The 16,701-nt window shown below is 34.2% G+C and overlaps 2 protein-coding genes across 2 annotated transcripts in view; one reads left to right on the forward strand and one right to left on the reverse strand.

Moving 5' to 3' along the window:
• Positions 1-1,501: 1,501 nt before the first annotated feature.
• Positions 1,502-9,219, forward strand: Sce (E3 ubiquitin-protein ligase Sce). Its single transcript, XM_089637689.1, has 3 exons — positions 1,502-2,618; positions 4,421-4,593; positions 5,592-9,219. Exons 1-3 carry the CDS (start codon positions 1,694-1,696, stop codon positions 5,634-5,636), a joined length of 1,143 nt encoding a protein of 380 aa, XP_089493815.1. The 5' UTR covers positions 1,502-1,693; the 3' UTR covers positions 5,637-9,219.
• A 6,301-nt stretch (positions 9,220-15,520) lies between these two features.
• The window catches only part of Agps (alkyldihydroxyacetonephosphate synthase), a 94,888-nt gene continuing 93,707 nt past the window's right edge, over positions 15,521-16,701 (reverse strand). The window contains exon 5 of the mRNA XM_089637690.1: positions 15,521-16,449. Within this exon, the coding sequence (XP_089493816.1) occupies positions 16,274-16,449 (176 nt within the window). The 3' untranslated portion in view covers positions 15,521-16,273. The remainder of the gene's footprint in view (positions 16,450-16,701) is intronic.

Consider the following 16,701-nt stretch of genomic DNA (forward strand, 5'->3'; position numbering starts at 1 on the left):
GTTATGTTCATGTTATGTGCATGTTATGTTATGATATGTTTATGTTATGTTCATAGTATGTTTGTGTTATGTTTATCTTTATGTTTTATAATCACATTTGTTTACTCCCATATGCTGTGTTTGTTTATAAGATTGCCAATTTCATAATTCTATTTTTAAAAAACGCTACTAATTTTAGAAAAATCTTTGGTTTAATAACGAAAAGCGCCCACTTATATTGTACACAAGTTCCTATTTTTATAATTTTGTGATAATCTACTGTTACCAGCTCTGTACCGTTTATGTTAAGTATGTTATGTTATGCTTATGTTATGTTTATGTTATGTTATATTTATGTTATGTTATGTTTATGTTATGTTTGGTTTATTTATGTTACGTTATGTTATGTTATGTTGTTTTATCAATGTTGTTTTGTCAATCATGTCAATTTTATCCTGTAATTTGTTGTATTTATTAATAAGAAAAATGTTGTAATGTATGGCCAAGATCACTCTTAATGGGTGAAAGCCAAAATAAAGAATAAAAAAAAAAAAAATAAAAAATAATAATATTTAATTAGAACACTGCTTTTTGAAGATTCACAGCAGGTGCGATTTACACTAAATAACCTTTTTTGTGAATAAAATAAACGAATCAATTCACAAGGCCATCAGACTGAATCGATTCACCAATTTGAATAATATTCCCATTTCTACTATCAAATGCTTTTCTTAGATCTATGAATATTCCTGTTCATTTATTGTCTTCGTGCCGAGTATATAAATGACATTTGCTATTACGTCTTGTGTGATTATTGTTTTTTATGGGGAGTCGCTATATGCACAGCGACTAGTCGACAGGGGGCGTGGCCAACATATCCGAGCATACCCGAGGTGTGAAACGAAACGTCAGAAATGGCGTTGTAATAATATAATGTAAACAAACCTTTTTAGAACTACGCTAGGTTTGTGTAACATGGTTTGTGATTCAAAAGAAAGTGTCCCCTTAATACCGCCTGCTCGCGTCAAGGCAAGAAAAACATCCCAGTTTTCAATTAGTTTAGCGGCTACGCTAGGTTTGTGTAACATGGTTTGTGATTCAAAAGAAAGTGTCCCTTTTATACCTATACTTCACTTCGGGTATGCTCGGATATGTTGGCCACGCCCCCTGTCGATTAGTCGCTGTGCATATAGCGACTCCCTTTTTTATGAAGCCGAATTGCCATCCACAAAATCTGTCATCCGATTTTTCACAATCTTTTCAAAGTTGTTTGCTATATTCGATGTTAGAGAAATCGGTCGATAATATGAGTCATTTTGTCGGTCATATAATTACTTTAAAAATTAAAGTACTGGAGTTTCATAGCAGTAGGAACATAAATATTGATAAATATTACCACTCACGGTAGGAATTTCTGATCTTCGTTAATTCTCGATCGCTTCGCTAGATGGCATTGCTATAAATGTTATACTCAGGTCAACCAACACACAAATTAAAGTTGTCATGTTTGTACGTTTGTTGTTTGCTGCTAATATCAATATGGCCGGCGTTATGTCAAAACAACTAAATTTGAGTGAAAAGTAACACTATTTTTCAATTAAATGCATAAAATATATGCTTATTTAAATATATCTGTGTCTGTTAATGTGAATGAAGTAGCAAGAGTTCCTCGAGTTACCTTAAATTACTGAGTACGTCCCTCGGAAGTTCCAAGATGACGTCCACGGAGCAAGTACAAAATAAGACGTGGGAATTATCCCTTTACGAGCTTCATCGGACCCCACACGAAGCTATAACCGATACTACGGAGATCGCCGTCTCTCCCAGGAGCCTCCACAGCGAGTTGATGTGCCCAATATGTCTAGATATGCTAAAAAAAACAATGACAACGAAAGAATGCTTGCACAGGTTTTGTTCCGACTGCATCATTACAGCTCTGCGTTCTGGAAACAAGGAATGTCCCACCTGCAGGAAGAAACTAGTGTCCAAGCGCTCTCTGAGGCCTGACCCAAACTTCGACCTGTTAATTTCTAAAATATATCCTAGTAGAGACGAGTATGAAGCGCACCAAGAGCGCGTGTTGGCAAAGCTGAATAAATCTCATTCTCAAGCAGCTCTCGTGAATTCCATCACAGAAGGAATAAAGCTCCAGTCACAGAATAGACCGCAGAGGTCCAGGAAGGCTTTGGACGAGAATTCCAACTCTGGTCAGGCTACTTCCAATGGCACAGCTGAAGGTGGGAACCAGACCACCTCCACCGGGGTCGTAGCCACCAAGGAAGGTTCCGCTGCCCCCACAGCACAGTCCTCTTCAAACCCTCCGTCCGTCAGGAGTACTCCATCTCCCGTTCCCTCCAGTATCAGCTCTACTTCTAAGAACACAAGCACCACTAAAAGAGCCAAGTCCGTGCTAACGTCGGAGAGAAGCGAAGAGAGTGAGTCCAGTGAAGCCGACAGAACGGAGGGCGGGGACTCGCTGGACACGGAGGGCGAGGGCGGATCTGATACGCTGATGTCCAACGACGAGATCGAGCTGGTCTTCAAGCCGCATCCAACCGAGATGACGGGAGACAACCAGCTCATCAAGGCCCTCAAGGAGAACTCCGTCAGATACATCAAGACCACGGCCAATGCTACCGGTTAGTGCATTCTATATTTGCTACTTCGTACCCTCAATAGGCGACTATGGCTTGGCCAATTTGAATATCTCTCGCCATACACTACCAATGGGAATGTATGGCGAATATATGCTGAAATGTGGTCTGTCCAGGCAAAGAAGAATAGAAATTGAGTGTATTGTATAACTACTCCAGGAACACATGTTGAGCGATTAGATTTTCTCAGCGTTCGATCTGGAAATTACTCACCCTCATTAATAAAACAATCATACCTCTGAATTTTAATATGGAGACATATAAACTGATTGTAGTGCTATACAGCCAATGAATTCACCTATATTTTACCGTTTATTCTATATTTTTAGAATTTATAAAAAAAATATTAAAAAATCGATAACTTTATAAATGTGCGAATTTTGCATTTTAGTTTGTTTGAATTTGCAGTACATGGTATTTATTCGGGTCAACATTTAATATTTTCTGTTTCTGTATATTGTCTATGGCCTACTTGATAATTAGAGATACAAATATATATTAGAAGACTTAATTTTTAATCGTAAACAGCTGTTCGAAATATTTGAAAGAAAAAATATTTTATAAAATTTGGGTCAGTTTGAGTTTGCAATCTGTAAAAATTGAATGCACTAAATTTCGATTTTTAATATGCTTACCACAAAGAACTCGTATTAAATTAGAGAGATTTATTCACTGTCTACAATTACCAAGACGAATAATCTTGATTCTTCCTTTATTTAGTTTAATAATTTGTTTTACACAGACAGCATATTTCACAATTAAGAACACATGATGCGGAGAATTCACCACTTGTTTAGAAAAAAAGCCACTATTTTTTTAATCACATAAGTTGAAAATACGTTAAATAGATAGGTAATTCAATTACGAATACACTGGTACATAAATATGTAATAAAAATTAAATACAAACAATATTTTGATAGTCCCGTGTTCGAAAACAAACATCTGTTTTGACACGTGATTTTTAAATAAATAATAATATAATTCTAGAATCTAATTGTTTGGTTTTTAAGCAGTGGAATTAAGACATCTATCGATAGTATTATATCAGCCTTCGACCAACGAATATTGTAAACCGCGGGAATGTTTGGGAAATTGCAAAAAAATTGTATATTATGGTGGCTCAAGACGTTTTGCAAACCTGCAGTCGCTCGAGTGATTATGTAAGTTGTGTATAAAAATAAAAGTTCATAATCTAGAACGTGAAATTGAGTCGCGCACATCAAGAGTTATTTTATTTATTTATTTAATCTCGTTTAGGACTTATACGTAGAGTACATTTTTTAAATTAAACATAACGATGGCCTAAAGCAGACATGTGTTAAGTTCAGTGTTAAGAAAAAAACAATTACGTGTTTTAAAAAACATTTATCAAGTTTACTACATACCTTGTAAATCAATGTTTTGTGGAGAATTTACATCACTTATAAAATATAAAAGCTGACATTCACATAAATTTTGTTGCTTTACATGTTATCATTAACCCGGAGAATTTTCAAATTGCACTAAACACATGTGTGCGCTAGGCCATCGATAAATAGGTATAAAGACTGTAGAAGTTGAGATTAATGAGGTAAGTATTATTGGTATGAAGTAATCAAATCTGAAAATAATATTAAAAGCTATGTTTCTGGTACCAGTGCAGTTCTGCTGAGTTGTTCCGGGCTGTGATAATAGCCAACATCCGATAGGAGAGGGCATCATAAGGAGAAGATTATATTTGTACAGCCGTTTGAGTTTGAGCAATTTAAAGTATTTGACCATTAACATATCGCCATTATTCTTCAGTGGACCACCTGAGCAAGTACCTGGCTATGCGGCTGACGCTGGACCTGGACACGGAGCTGCCAGACACGTACCGCTTGCTCAACTTCTGCATCTACATTGCGCCGCAGCCGGGGCAGTTCGTGGTGCTCACAGGCGGACACACGCTGCGCCAAGTCAACGATAAGTACTGGAAGGTATGCCGTTCAATCTACCATTACACTGTTAATTACATCATTCGGAGTAGACCGGATTTGTCTCCGTCGTTAATGCACGGCTCAAATTTAAGTCCTACAAATGTGTGCAGGGATTTCATTCATATGTTGAAATTACGGATTGCTTTCTTAGTTACTATTATTGTTTAAGAGATTTGGTCAGTGAAACACAGTACCCTTTCAGTAATCTGCCAGCCGTTGATGTAACAACTACTATAGAGCCTTAGATACATGACGCTATATTATACTCACATAAATTGGGTATGGCATGTATGTATTATGTGTTGGGCTGACACACTAGGCTATAATCTTTCTCAGGAGAGGGGGTCAAATCAATTGGGAAACTGCCGCGGAATATCATTACTTTGTATGGGATCTGCCACTTTGACAGATGACAGCCGCGTAATTACGGCGCTCCATATTTCAAATATAGCCTCGCTAACAGATCACATTTATAACACATCATAATTTTAAGTGTGACAGGTCTGTATGGGATTGTATGGCGAGGAATATGGAGTTATATAAAACGCTTTGAACTTATAGCGTAATCTGTCACCCCTTGAGACAGAGCTTGATTTTGTGCTTTCAACTAGTAAAAATAACAACACATTATAGTACTTGTTGGATAATCAAGCGCCATTACAATTAGTTGGCTCGGTTAAAAACGTACAACCAGACCCGCGCAGAAAAGTCCCACAATGGACTGCGCTGCAAACCGTTACCTTACTTTACGAACTTTACTTTTCCATGCAAGGTCTGGTTACTTCGATGTTCGCTCGCCGACGGTGAATGTACGAATGATGTTGTATTTTATTCAAGATATGCTGGAACTCTCCTGGTTCCAAAATGATTGTCACGTGTTTCAGCTCATCAAAATGATACTCAGATGTTGTGTTATGGCATGTCTACTCTTTCTTATGCCTATGGTTGTAATTATTTCTGTCGATATTGTAATAATTGTTGTTTTTTTGTCATTTCAGGTGAACAAACCTCTGGAAATTTATTACTCGTGGAAGAAAACATAGTGTTTAAAGTAACTATAGTCTTAACATTTATGAAAATACATTATAACTATCCTAATTTACTTAATTTTATATTATTGAACTTTACTGAAGTTATCAATATTTTTCCAATCAAATTTTATGGACTCATTAACTGATATTTTATGGTGTCAACAGAATCTTCTTGAAAACTGATGGATCTTGTCAATTTGCCATCTCAATTATTGTTTAAGTGTCGCATCAACTGATGTTTTATATTATCGACATTTAAAATTCTAAATGAAAATGTATGCAAACTCAATTTTTTCAAGAAAGGCATACAAATACTGTCCAGTTACCATTAAATTTATTGTGAAATCAGAATCAGATGACTACATCAGCAGAATGCTGCCTGCTCATTAAATTTCTTCTTCTTCCTAGCACTATCCCAACTCATTGCCTAGGTAGGCTGTTGGGGTCGGCTCTTCTCGTTCTCAGGTTATAGCTTCTTCGGTTCTGAGTGTCGCTTTCATCTAGGCCGTTTCTCTGTAGGATTTTGGAGCATTGGGTCATCCAGGAGTTCTTTGGTCTACCTCTGGATGACTGTCTTTGAAGCTCTATAGACATTGCCTGCTTCACAGTGTGGTCTGGTGGTCTCCGTCTTATGTGCCCATACCATCTTAGCTGTCGTTCCTCTAGCTTACTGTTTATGTCAGTGACACCCAAGCTACCACGAATGCGTGAGCTTTTAATTTTATCTTTTAATGATACTCCTGCCGTCCATCTAAGCATTCGCATTTCTGCTGATTCGAGTTGCCTAGAGTAGGAGTTGTACATAGTCCAGCATTCGGAGCCATACATTATCGCAGGTCTAACAATAGTCTGGTATGTCTTTCCTTTAAGTTTTATTGGCATTTTCGTGTCGCACAAAATTCCTGTTACGGATCTAAATTTCATCCATCCCACTCCTATCCTATGGTTGACATCCGCTGCACATCCTCCGTCTCTGTGGATGAGTGAGCCCAGATACTTAAATGCGTCACAGTTGGCTAATGTTACTCCATCCAATTGCATCGAAGGAGTTACAGCATTTGGGTCTTCAAATGGTAAATACAAATATTCCGTCTTTTTCCTGCTAATTTTTAGTCCATTATCCTCCAGGATCTTTCTCCACCTTTCCAGGCTATTTTGTAGATAGCTTGCTGCCTGCTCATTAAATAATAAAAATAAAATGTAATACTGTATTGATGAATTATTTATATGCCTTTCTTGAAAGAATTGAGTTTGTATTTGGACAAAACTATTTAATCATATCCATACTGCGTATGTACGGGCGAAAACAAATAATTCATCTTAAAATTTTAAAGCATTACTTGCAAAAATTGTTTTTACCTAAAATAATTACATTAGTGCCATCTATGAAAGAGCAGATTATGAATTCTTTTAAGTATATATGTATATATATATATACTTAGAAGAAACATAACAATTTCTGCATATAAATCATATTTGTTCATTGAAAAAAATTACAAATAATAGACTCGAAAAGTCTATTTGATCTGAAATTTTTAAAACATAAATATTCTTCTTCTTCTTTCGTATGGTGGGGGGTCAGAGGGGGACATCTAGGTTTGCGAGCCTGTCTAGGACCTTAGGCGTCGCCATGTGAACCTCATCAATCCCGCCGGGGAATGAATGGAGCGGGCATTCGTTGACCACATGTTCGGTGGTCTGCACCACATTCACACATCGCCGCGTCTTTAAGGCCCCATCTGTGCATCATGTGGGAACAGCGGCTATGGGAGCACCTTAACCTATTGATGGCGACCAGGTTTTGCGAGGCAATGAGAACCCAGGCTGTCTCTTGGTGGGGTCCTGTATGAGATGAGCATTTCCCACGTTGGCCGTTTGCCACTCAAGTTTCCACCTTCTTTTCTGGGGTGAGAGGTAATCGGAGGAGCCTCTCTCCTTCCGCCCAGAAGGGCTTTCGGGACTTCAAGCGGCATGCCGGGTGGGAGACAATATCTTCTTGCAAAGGTATTGCGCTTTTTTGCAGCGCATTCTTGTATTCCCCCAGTGTTGCAATTTCTCGCCTGATGTTTGGCGGGGCTATGTTTGCAAGTACGGGGAGTCAATTATTATGTTTCTATGCAATTTTTTAAAAGAGAGGTCGTTTCAAACGGTCATTGAGGATTGCACCCATTTCTCATAATAATATCTGTTAGGGTCCCACAGGGATTGGTCCTGGGTCCAACATAATTTTTTTTTTAATTGTGAAAACTGCACAGGAGTCCCAACCGTCTTTAACCGGTGAGACTATGACATCCCTAATTGTGATGTCTGTGGGCTGAAGGTAGTGCAGGGGGAAGACGGTGAGATAGAGGAAGGTGAGGAAGTATCTGACTTCAGATTTGGTCACCAAAAACAGCTAAAGCCTGTTTTTTTTTTTATAAATAATTTCTGCAGGGTTTTTTCCCTCTATTAGCTAAGTTCACCTTCATTGCACAAGCAGGTAGTAGGAGGAATTCAATTATTGTCAGGTTGTTTGTAACCTGAGAATGTTTGTCTTAAAACGTATGTATATAAACCTTTGTTGAAAGACAATTATTATTCAATAAATTAGAATATTTTTATGGCTTGTTTTATTTTATAATTAATTTCTGTAGCGTATTATGTAGTACTTCCATGCACTAAAAGTTTATATTCAATATTATTATCATTAATTTTAGTGATAGGCTTATAATGATAATGTTATATGATTTCTGGAATGGTATCCCAATTTACAAAATCATTCCTATAATACAAAGCATGGGTTCAATCACTGAACAGATGTCCGGTGTGCCCTAAGTGAGGTAATTTTTCCCTTAGTTTGGGTCAAATCGATCAAAAATGATAGATAAATTAATTGGCCTCTCTGGAGTCGAAACGTCTTATATATTTTTTAGCAACGTGAGTTTTCTTTCATATCACTGTAGATCAGTAAATCATATTTCTAGGGATTGTCTGTTCAGTGAAACTTCAACACTACAGAAACTAGTGGTACAAGCGGGAAATTGAAAATCTATATCATGTAGATATCCTAAAATTTACTGAACCTCTCAAGTTAATTTGTTTGTATTGGGAACAACTCATTTGGTCTCATAGAAATCGTTGTATCTCTCTTATTGTCATGGTGAGAAATATGAACTAAATTGCGTTAGAAAGAAAAAACACCATGCTTTATATTCAAATCCAGAAGTTAACCACAGAAGAATTAAAATGTACACATCTATGAAACCAAAGGTTCCGACCGCAATTTGAGAAAAAACTTCAAACTTTTATCTTCATGAATTATTTTTATACGAAACTACAAAAAAGTGAGGTGATACTAATGTTTATAATACATTTTGTGTCTGCATTTTCTTTATCAGTAATTTTAGTTAATTAAAAAAGTTAGGTAAGCCATTTATAAAACATTATTGTTTGCATTAAAAAAATATAATATTTCAAAATCAAATGTTTATTTCTAACAATAAAATTTAAAAGCGTATTTCATCGCCTTTTAAAAGCAGTTTTTGGATACGTTCAGAAATATTCCACTTATGTATTTGTAATTTATTACAAAGCGTAAATACTTCAACCTTCTGACAAAATAAAAATGAAAATGATACCACAAAATAAGTTAACTGTGTTTGAATAACATTTATTTATTTTCCCTACGAGCATTATGAATTTTTTTCGCTAATTAAAGGGTGTACGTTTCGATGCATTTTAAAAGACAATAAACAGATGATAATGATACCGAATAACAAATGTTTTTTTTTATTTTTTCACCTAAAATTCCAATTTTTGACTCGATTTACTCAAATCAAAAAAAAAAGTATTCCACTAAATCGATTTCAAATGTGATGTAGATTCACCAGTTTCCCGCTTGCACCACTTGTTTCCGAACGCCATGTAAATATTGAGCTAACAATAATAAGATTCTTATTTAGAGAGTAGAAAAGATTAACTTATTTTAAATTTAAAACAACTCACTGTTAAACTTATTGTTAAAACAGATATGAGTGCCTGTTCATTAAATAATTATAATAACATGAAAAATTTATGTTTATTTGATAGTTGAGTCGATTTGTCGCAAAACAGCATTGTGTGAAAAAGCCTGTTGTAAATTAAAAAAATATTTTTCCGTGCCAACAATTCAACTTCTCAAACTGAAAAATACCTTAAAAAGTTGGAATTTCAAAAAGAGTTATTAACCTTTTTTTACTTTTAGTAGAATCACCTCCAGAAGTTAGTAAACTTTACCACGGACACTCTGTACAGCAAATAAATGTATACATATACCTATAATGAGGTATTTCAACTTTTATGTTATTTAACTATCTAACCATCATGCCTTCTCGCAGGGGTAGGCAGAGAGGATGGACCACCAAATTGCGATAATGCTGTTTTTCAGCAGGTGCGCTCAATTATTGATATTGGTATTGATTTAATGATTATTGATTGTTGGGAAAGAGATAGCCATCTCGCTCATCTCTCTGCCTATCTCTTTTTAAACAACAGTGTTATGGTTTGTGGAAAAATATGGGAAATAGACTATTTATTAGAATAGTGATTTTTAGAGATAAATAGATACATATACATGTAACTTATGGTGGAATTGATTAAGAATTTTTAAATTAATATCGAAATACTTTCTTGAAAATATAATCAATTTTATTGTAAGTTGAAAGATTATATTTTATATTGGCAACACATCAGTTTTCTTTGAAATTGGTATATATATAGATCACATTTCTAGGGATTATCTATTCACTGATTTTATGGAAATTGGTAATGTATTAAATATTGTAATTTTAAAATTGTGTGTGACCTTGGGTGAAGAAATGGAAAATTCATAATTATTAAAATATCATTTTCGGTTATATGTCTTTACCTCCAGTTTAATAAACTTTAGAACTTGGATTTGCTTTAAAAAAAAGAACTGATAGACAAGCGATATTATTTTATTTTAACTGATAAATAGTTCTGTAAGTATTTGAAATGTGTATATTGTTAAAAAATTGTAATTTTTCAATTTTATTAACGCTTTTCGCTTGAAAGGTAAATTTCTGATTGCCTCTAAAATTAACAATGTTTGTTTTTGAATGACAATCCTGTGGCAAAAATATTTTTTTTTTTCGTAAATACTTTCAGCTTTACAAATCCAACAATTATAATGTTCCGTGATTTTTCATGGATCTGCGCTAGTCTAAAATAAATCGTTGTTGATTACAGGCAGCTTAAAATATTTACAAAAATTATTATGTATTTGTTTTGAGGAAAGTTCAATTTTTAAAAATTGTTACGGGGAAAAATAAGAAAAAGAGTTTTATTTTTTATTGAGATCAGGCTTAATTTGTAGAACTCCATAATGTTAAGTTTTTTTACATTTAATAATAATAATTATCTTATATAATATTAAAAAAAAAACTGGCTTTTGGTACATGTGAAAAGTAACAATTACCAATTTCTTGCTAATATAATTTTTATCTTATTGAAAATGAATTTATTTATTTTCTTCTCTTTCGAATGATTGTTCATAGTTAGGTTACTTTGTAGGATAAGGTTTATTAATGCGGGTTTAAAGAGACCCAGATTAAATAAAGGAGGAGAGACAAATGCTGACCTAATGTGCGTACCAAAAAAAAAACAATGTTTCAACAAATATTTAGGAATGGCAGTTTATTTACTCAAAACGGATTGCTTATGAGATTAACCAAATTTCCTTTATACTTAATCAAGTATTTTGGGACTCCAGTCCAGAGGTGGAGTCCAAATGTATTTTCGCTCTAAGGTTAGAAATAAAACACCCAGAATAATAAACAAAATCTTTATTATAAGCCGTACTCCGGAATAAAAAAATGGTAACATTACATGAAGGGGAATTAATTATTATACAATAAGTTAATCTATTTATATCCTAGCACTACATTAACTTCCACAAAATAAATACTAGGATAAAATTTAAAGGTACACTATCATTTGTATTTTACAATACCTTACAAGAAAAAAGTGACAAAACCAAATTTTAAAGTAATATTTTAGGTAGGTACCCAATTTTAAAGTATTTTTTAAGAAGGTATCTGACTTTAAAAGTATTTTTTATGTAGGTACCCAATTTTAAAGTATATTTATAGGTAGATACCTATATTTAAAGTCATTTTTAGGTAGTTTAAAAGGTAGGTACCCAATTTTTAAATATTTTTTTTTGCCTATAAAAATATATATTTGGCATTACTCACTACTCAGGTAGAGTTACCTATATAATAAGTATATATTTTTGTTGAATTTTGAAATATATTTTTGTGTAATCTGAAATTTGTCAGTTTTATTTTAATTTTTAAATGTTTTAAGTATTCAGACCCCTTTAGCAACAATACTACTATTCATAACAAGCTGTACCCCGCCACACATTGCTGTGGCTCAGTCTGTCTTTGCAGATAGAGAAACAATAGCGCATTTTACTTTTACATCCAACAGATGGCGCTGTTTGAAAAAAAACATGTTTTTACCTCTACCATGTGACATCTATATAATATAGGTATATACAAACACACTCGTATACGAATGCAACGTTGTGTCAAAATTTCAAAGCAATCCGTGAAGAATTTAAGATTTTAAACAAACGAACATTTTCATTTATATATATTGAGCCTAGTTTGTACACTGAAATTTTCTGAAGATTCTATTAGATGTAGCAAGCTTCCAACGGTTGTGATGCATCATTATTAGATAAAAAATATCCATTTCTCACTGGTAAAATAATTTCAGTTGTCGGTGCATGGGTAATTCGAAATTATATTCCTGCGTAATGCATAAAATTACTCGAGTTCAATGAACTTTTAATTTAAAAAATTGCAAATCATATCAGTTAAGCGATTAAGTAGGTACCTACCTAAATTATTTTATTAATAAATCTTTTTTTTTTAATGTTTGACACATTTACTAACCGTGTTCATTCGAAAGGTAATTCCGATCATCTCTTTGAAGATTGATTGATTGATTGAATTTACAAATTTTTTTCTTGCTAGGCAATGATCCTGAGGCAAATATTACATTTATTTTACAAATCCTACAATTACAACTATAACGTCTTTCATTAAATTAAAACCTTTCTTCTGTTCCTAAATAAAACTGATGTCCATTTCTTAAAAATTAGAAAACAAATTCATTTTATTGCACCAAAAAATTTGATATAAAAAAAACATTACGACCGCAAATTATTAACTTACATTAATATTTTCATATAAATAAATTCTTTTTTTACATTTCACACAAAACACCCACTTAAAACAAACAATTATATTCACACCTTTATAAAAAAATGTAGGATTACGACGCATGAGTCACAAGTGTTTGGGAACCAGAGCAGGCACCTCCTACAATATTTGGGAATGTTGTTAGGTAGAAGGAAAAGAAAAGAGAAGAGAAGGAAAGAGAACCATGAGGTGTAGGACGGACGATCGATAAAGCCCTATGTCAATACGATATTGACGAAATCCTTTATCTATGGTCAGTTAGCGACATTTGTGAGCAGTCAGAATATGATTCATTTTTGGGGTATTAGGCCGTGTTGTGCTACTTCCTTCTTTAGCCAATGTTTCGGACAACATTGCAGTGGCCATCATCAGGTCAGATGTGTGATAATGATTGACACTGTAATGCTGTCCAAAACGTTAACTAAAGAAGGAGGTAACGCAACACGGCATAGTAACCCAAAAATAATCACTATAATACTTTTGGGCGTGAAAATTTCAAATCATATCAGTCAGAATATGATTCCGACACTTGGTAGATAAAAGCCTCTACTTTTAGCGCGGCCTCCGAGGCGTTGGATAAGCTGTCAATATGCGCAACTTTTTTGATAACGTCATTCGCTATGCAAAATAACTGGACAATTATTGGGGGTGAATTAACAAAGCTCTTAGAACTGAAAGAAATCGTATACACAATCCATAGGCTTAATTCACAACAAATTCATCTAAGACGTGATCAATTGAATTCGTTCCAGCTTCGAGAGACAAAAGTTGTTAGTTATAAATGCCTCATGAACACATGCAAACTGCCAATGTACATTAAAGTTAATATTTCAATTTATTAGTATTTTTAATTTTTATATAGCCGTCTAAGTTTAGGAATGTCAATTCATAGAGAGATGCGCCAGTGTGTAGATATCAATTCGGATTTATTGTGTTGTCAACATTGGTCTGGATATCAATCATTGCAACCATGCTCGGGAAATGTGTATAAAATCATCGGTAGTTACGCCTATCGATCCGAAATTGTAAAGTTATCGATTTCACTGTGCTAGATCCCCTGGCCATTCAGCCTCGGTCACTATACAAAAGACAGTTCAAGGCAAAAGTGAATAACATTTACATGGCTACAGAATCACATGTGATGTTTTTACATAGCTAAAATAATTTGCTTAAAATGTTATGGCAAAATGTATTAGTAATAATTAAATAACTATCATTTACAATTCTCTTGAACCATAGATTTTATAATATTAGAATGCTGTATTTACAAAGCTCTCGAATGAATCATATTGCGATATTATACGATACTTAACCTATTTGTGGCTGGTTAGGTACTGGTTTGGCATGGTTTTTTTTATATTGCATTTCTAAAGTAGGTACTATAAGAAAAAATGGAATGGGGAAGAAGCTAATGATTTCTAATACCTTCACACAAGAGGAAAGATAAAATCTTTGAACACATCTTTGTGGGAGAAGGCACCGAGTATTAGTATTATTTTTATATGTGCCAACTTGTTCGACATAAATATATGAAAAATAACTTAAATACAATAATAATTTACTGGAAAAAATTGGCATAGCTTCATAATGTACATTGACACACAAATACACTATAATTTTTATTTCAATATGTTTTACAAATTCATTATTTTATAAATGAATTTACATAATGCAACTACGCAGTGATGGCTAAATATTACAGACATCGCATTGGATTTAACCTTATCACCACGTTCGTGAGATTTATACATTAATGGTTGTAAAAGGTAATTTTTATGATATACACACTGTCCATGAAAATGAAGGCACATATTTGTGCGCATATAGCTGAGGGTACGGTTTATTCACTCACATATGTGTGCCCATAGCGGCTAAGAGGTTAAGAAATCTTTATTTTTATGGTATATAGTTATATAGTTTTCATAGTTTTACATGGGAATTGAAGAAATCTTTATTTTATAGATTAAATTTTAAGTAAATGCTGAAGTTTTATAAATCTTAACGATCTTCACCTATGGTTTGTGCTGAAACGGTAGTACAATTAAGTCAGTAACCTCTGCAGAGTTAGATCATGGTTCATTGACTGCTTTTTACTCATTTTAATCACTGAAACATCATGATTGCATATTTATAGCATGAGGACTGTAGAATTTATACGCGGTACACCAAAAACAGTATACATGCACAATACAGTAACTGACAGTGAGTTGAAATCGCATCTGGCTCCCGCCCAGGCTTCCTGAGTTCAATTCTTCGGCTGGCTAAGTTGTCCATCACAACAACGTTTACAAGGGTAACCGGATAAATCATCACAATGATAATTCATCACAACTTTAAAAAGTTATATAAAGTCATGGAAAGTGATGAAACAAAAACTTTATTAACTGGGTTATGTAGGTTAGGTTAGGTTAGGTTAAAAAAAAAAAATTTCATCGTTTCTAATGACTTTATATGTATCACTTTTTAAAAGTGTGTTGAATTATCACTGTGTTGAGTTATCATGGAACCGTTTACAAGATACAAGCAAACTTTTTCCGCTTACTGTGGTGGTAATAGGAGATTTTCAAATATTTCAGGTTATTCATTACCCGGGAGTGTTTATCTTTTTTTTTTTTTTTTAATTTTTCGTTTTTAAAATATAAAATTAATAAAAAAACTACTAAAATTCCTCCACCATACAGAAATCTGAGATAGTCCCCTCTCACACCAGTATAAAAAGGTTTTGTTTTTGGCAATTTGTGCTAAATTCCTCCCAAATGTTTTTAATAACATAATAACTCATAATATTTCCGCATTATTTTCTTGCTTTAGTACAACTATTTCCACATGGACAATGACTGTCTTACACAAGGTATTTAATATTTCTCTTAACTCTCACAAAGCGGTGGCGCTAACTTCATCACTTTTGAGGACCATCCAATGGACGATAGCATTATTTTGAATGTTTGACATTTGAACAGTCCTCGTGGCCAATCAAATTGTGATCAGCTTTCGGGGATAACGATTACGCTTTTACGCTTGTCAGCCTATCGAAAGCTGAAAAAAGCCTAGGAAAACATCTCAAGCTAAGTCCATTGTATCCTTACATGGAAACAGTTCTACGAAACACAACGGGAAAAGTAGTTGTTGCCAGTAATGTTTGCACAAAGCATTTACAAAAAATCATAGATAAATAAACACAATACTTGCTTTGAAAATAAAATAAAATAGTATTTTTTGGCTTTCGACACTCTGGTTGAGAAAAGGCAATAATGATAAGAACATAATAAACTTAAATTCCCAACTGCTACTGAACCAATCAAATTCAAAGTCAGCAATATGTAATAACACAGCTGACACTTCATCATACATAGTTTAACTCACAGCAATAATGTTTATTATTATTTTGCATTTAGGTAACTAGAGTTTGCTTCTGACGGTGACCAGGTCCGTGGTGAGGTTCTCATTGGCGAAGATGTTGGTGGGGTCCAGCTCGGCCTTGGTGGCCTGATACAGGTTCAGGCCCGGCTCCGACACCGTGTCCTTGTACCACTTCCTGCGGCACTTGCCGATGCCATGGTGGTGAGAAATTGAACCTGGAAAACGGACAAGTAATATTTATTATTACATATTAAAGAAAGAAAATAATCACTGGTTTACGAATAACCCGACAATATTTTGAAAAACTCCTGCTACCATCATTATTAGCGGAATATGCTTTTGCAATGATGGAGGACTCAGCTAGCCGAGGAATTTAACTCACGACGTGGAAACCCTAAGCATTTTTTAACTCACTGACTAACTGGTTAGCGTATCCCCCTTTTTGTGACACCTCAAAGGAGCTTCCC

The sequence above is a fragment of the Hesperophylax consimilis genome, chromosome 12, assembly GCF_061612785.1.
Source record: "Hesperophylax consimilis isolate HC1 chromosome 12, BYU_Hcon_1.0, whole genome shotgun sequence".
Taxonomy (NCBI): domain Eukaryota; kingdom Metazoa; phylum Arthropoda; class Insecta; order Trichoptera; family Limnephilidae; genus Hesperophylax; species Hesperophylax consimilis.

What these genes read in the sequence shown, in the direction of transcription:
- Sce (XM_089637689.1), top strand. Translation starts at nt 1,694, where the DNA reads ATGACGTCCACGGAGCAAGTACAAAATAAGACGTGGGAATTATCCCTT. An exon ending in GACCACGGCCAATGCTACCG is followed by an intron (nt 2,619 to 4,420) that starts GTTAGTGCATTC and finishes ATTATTCTTCAG; the next exon opens with TGGACCACCTGAGCAAGTAC. An exon ending in TCAACGATAAGTACTGGAAG is followed by an intron (nt 4,594 to 5,591) that starts GTATGCCGTTCA and finishes TTGTCATTTCAG; the next exon opens with GTGAACAAACCTCTGGAAAT.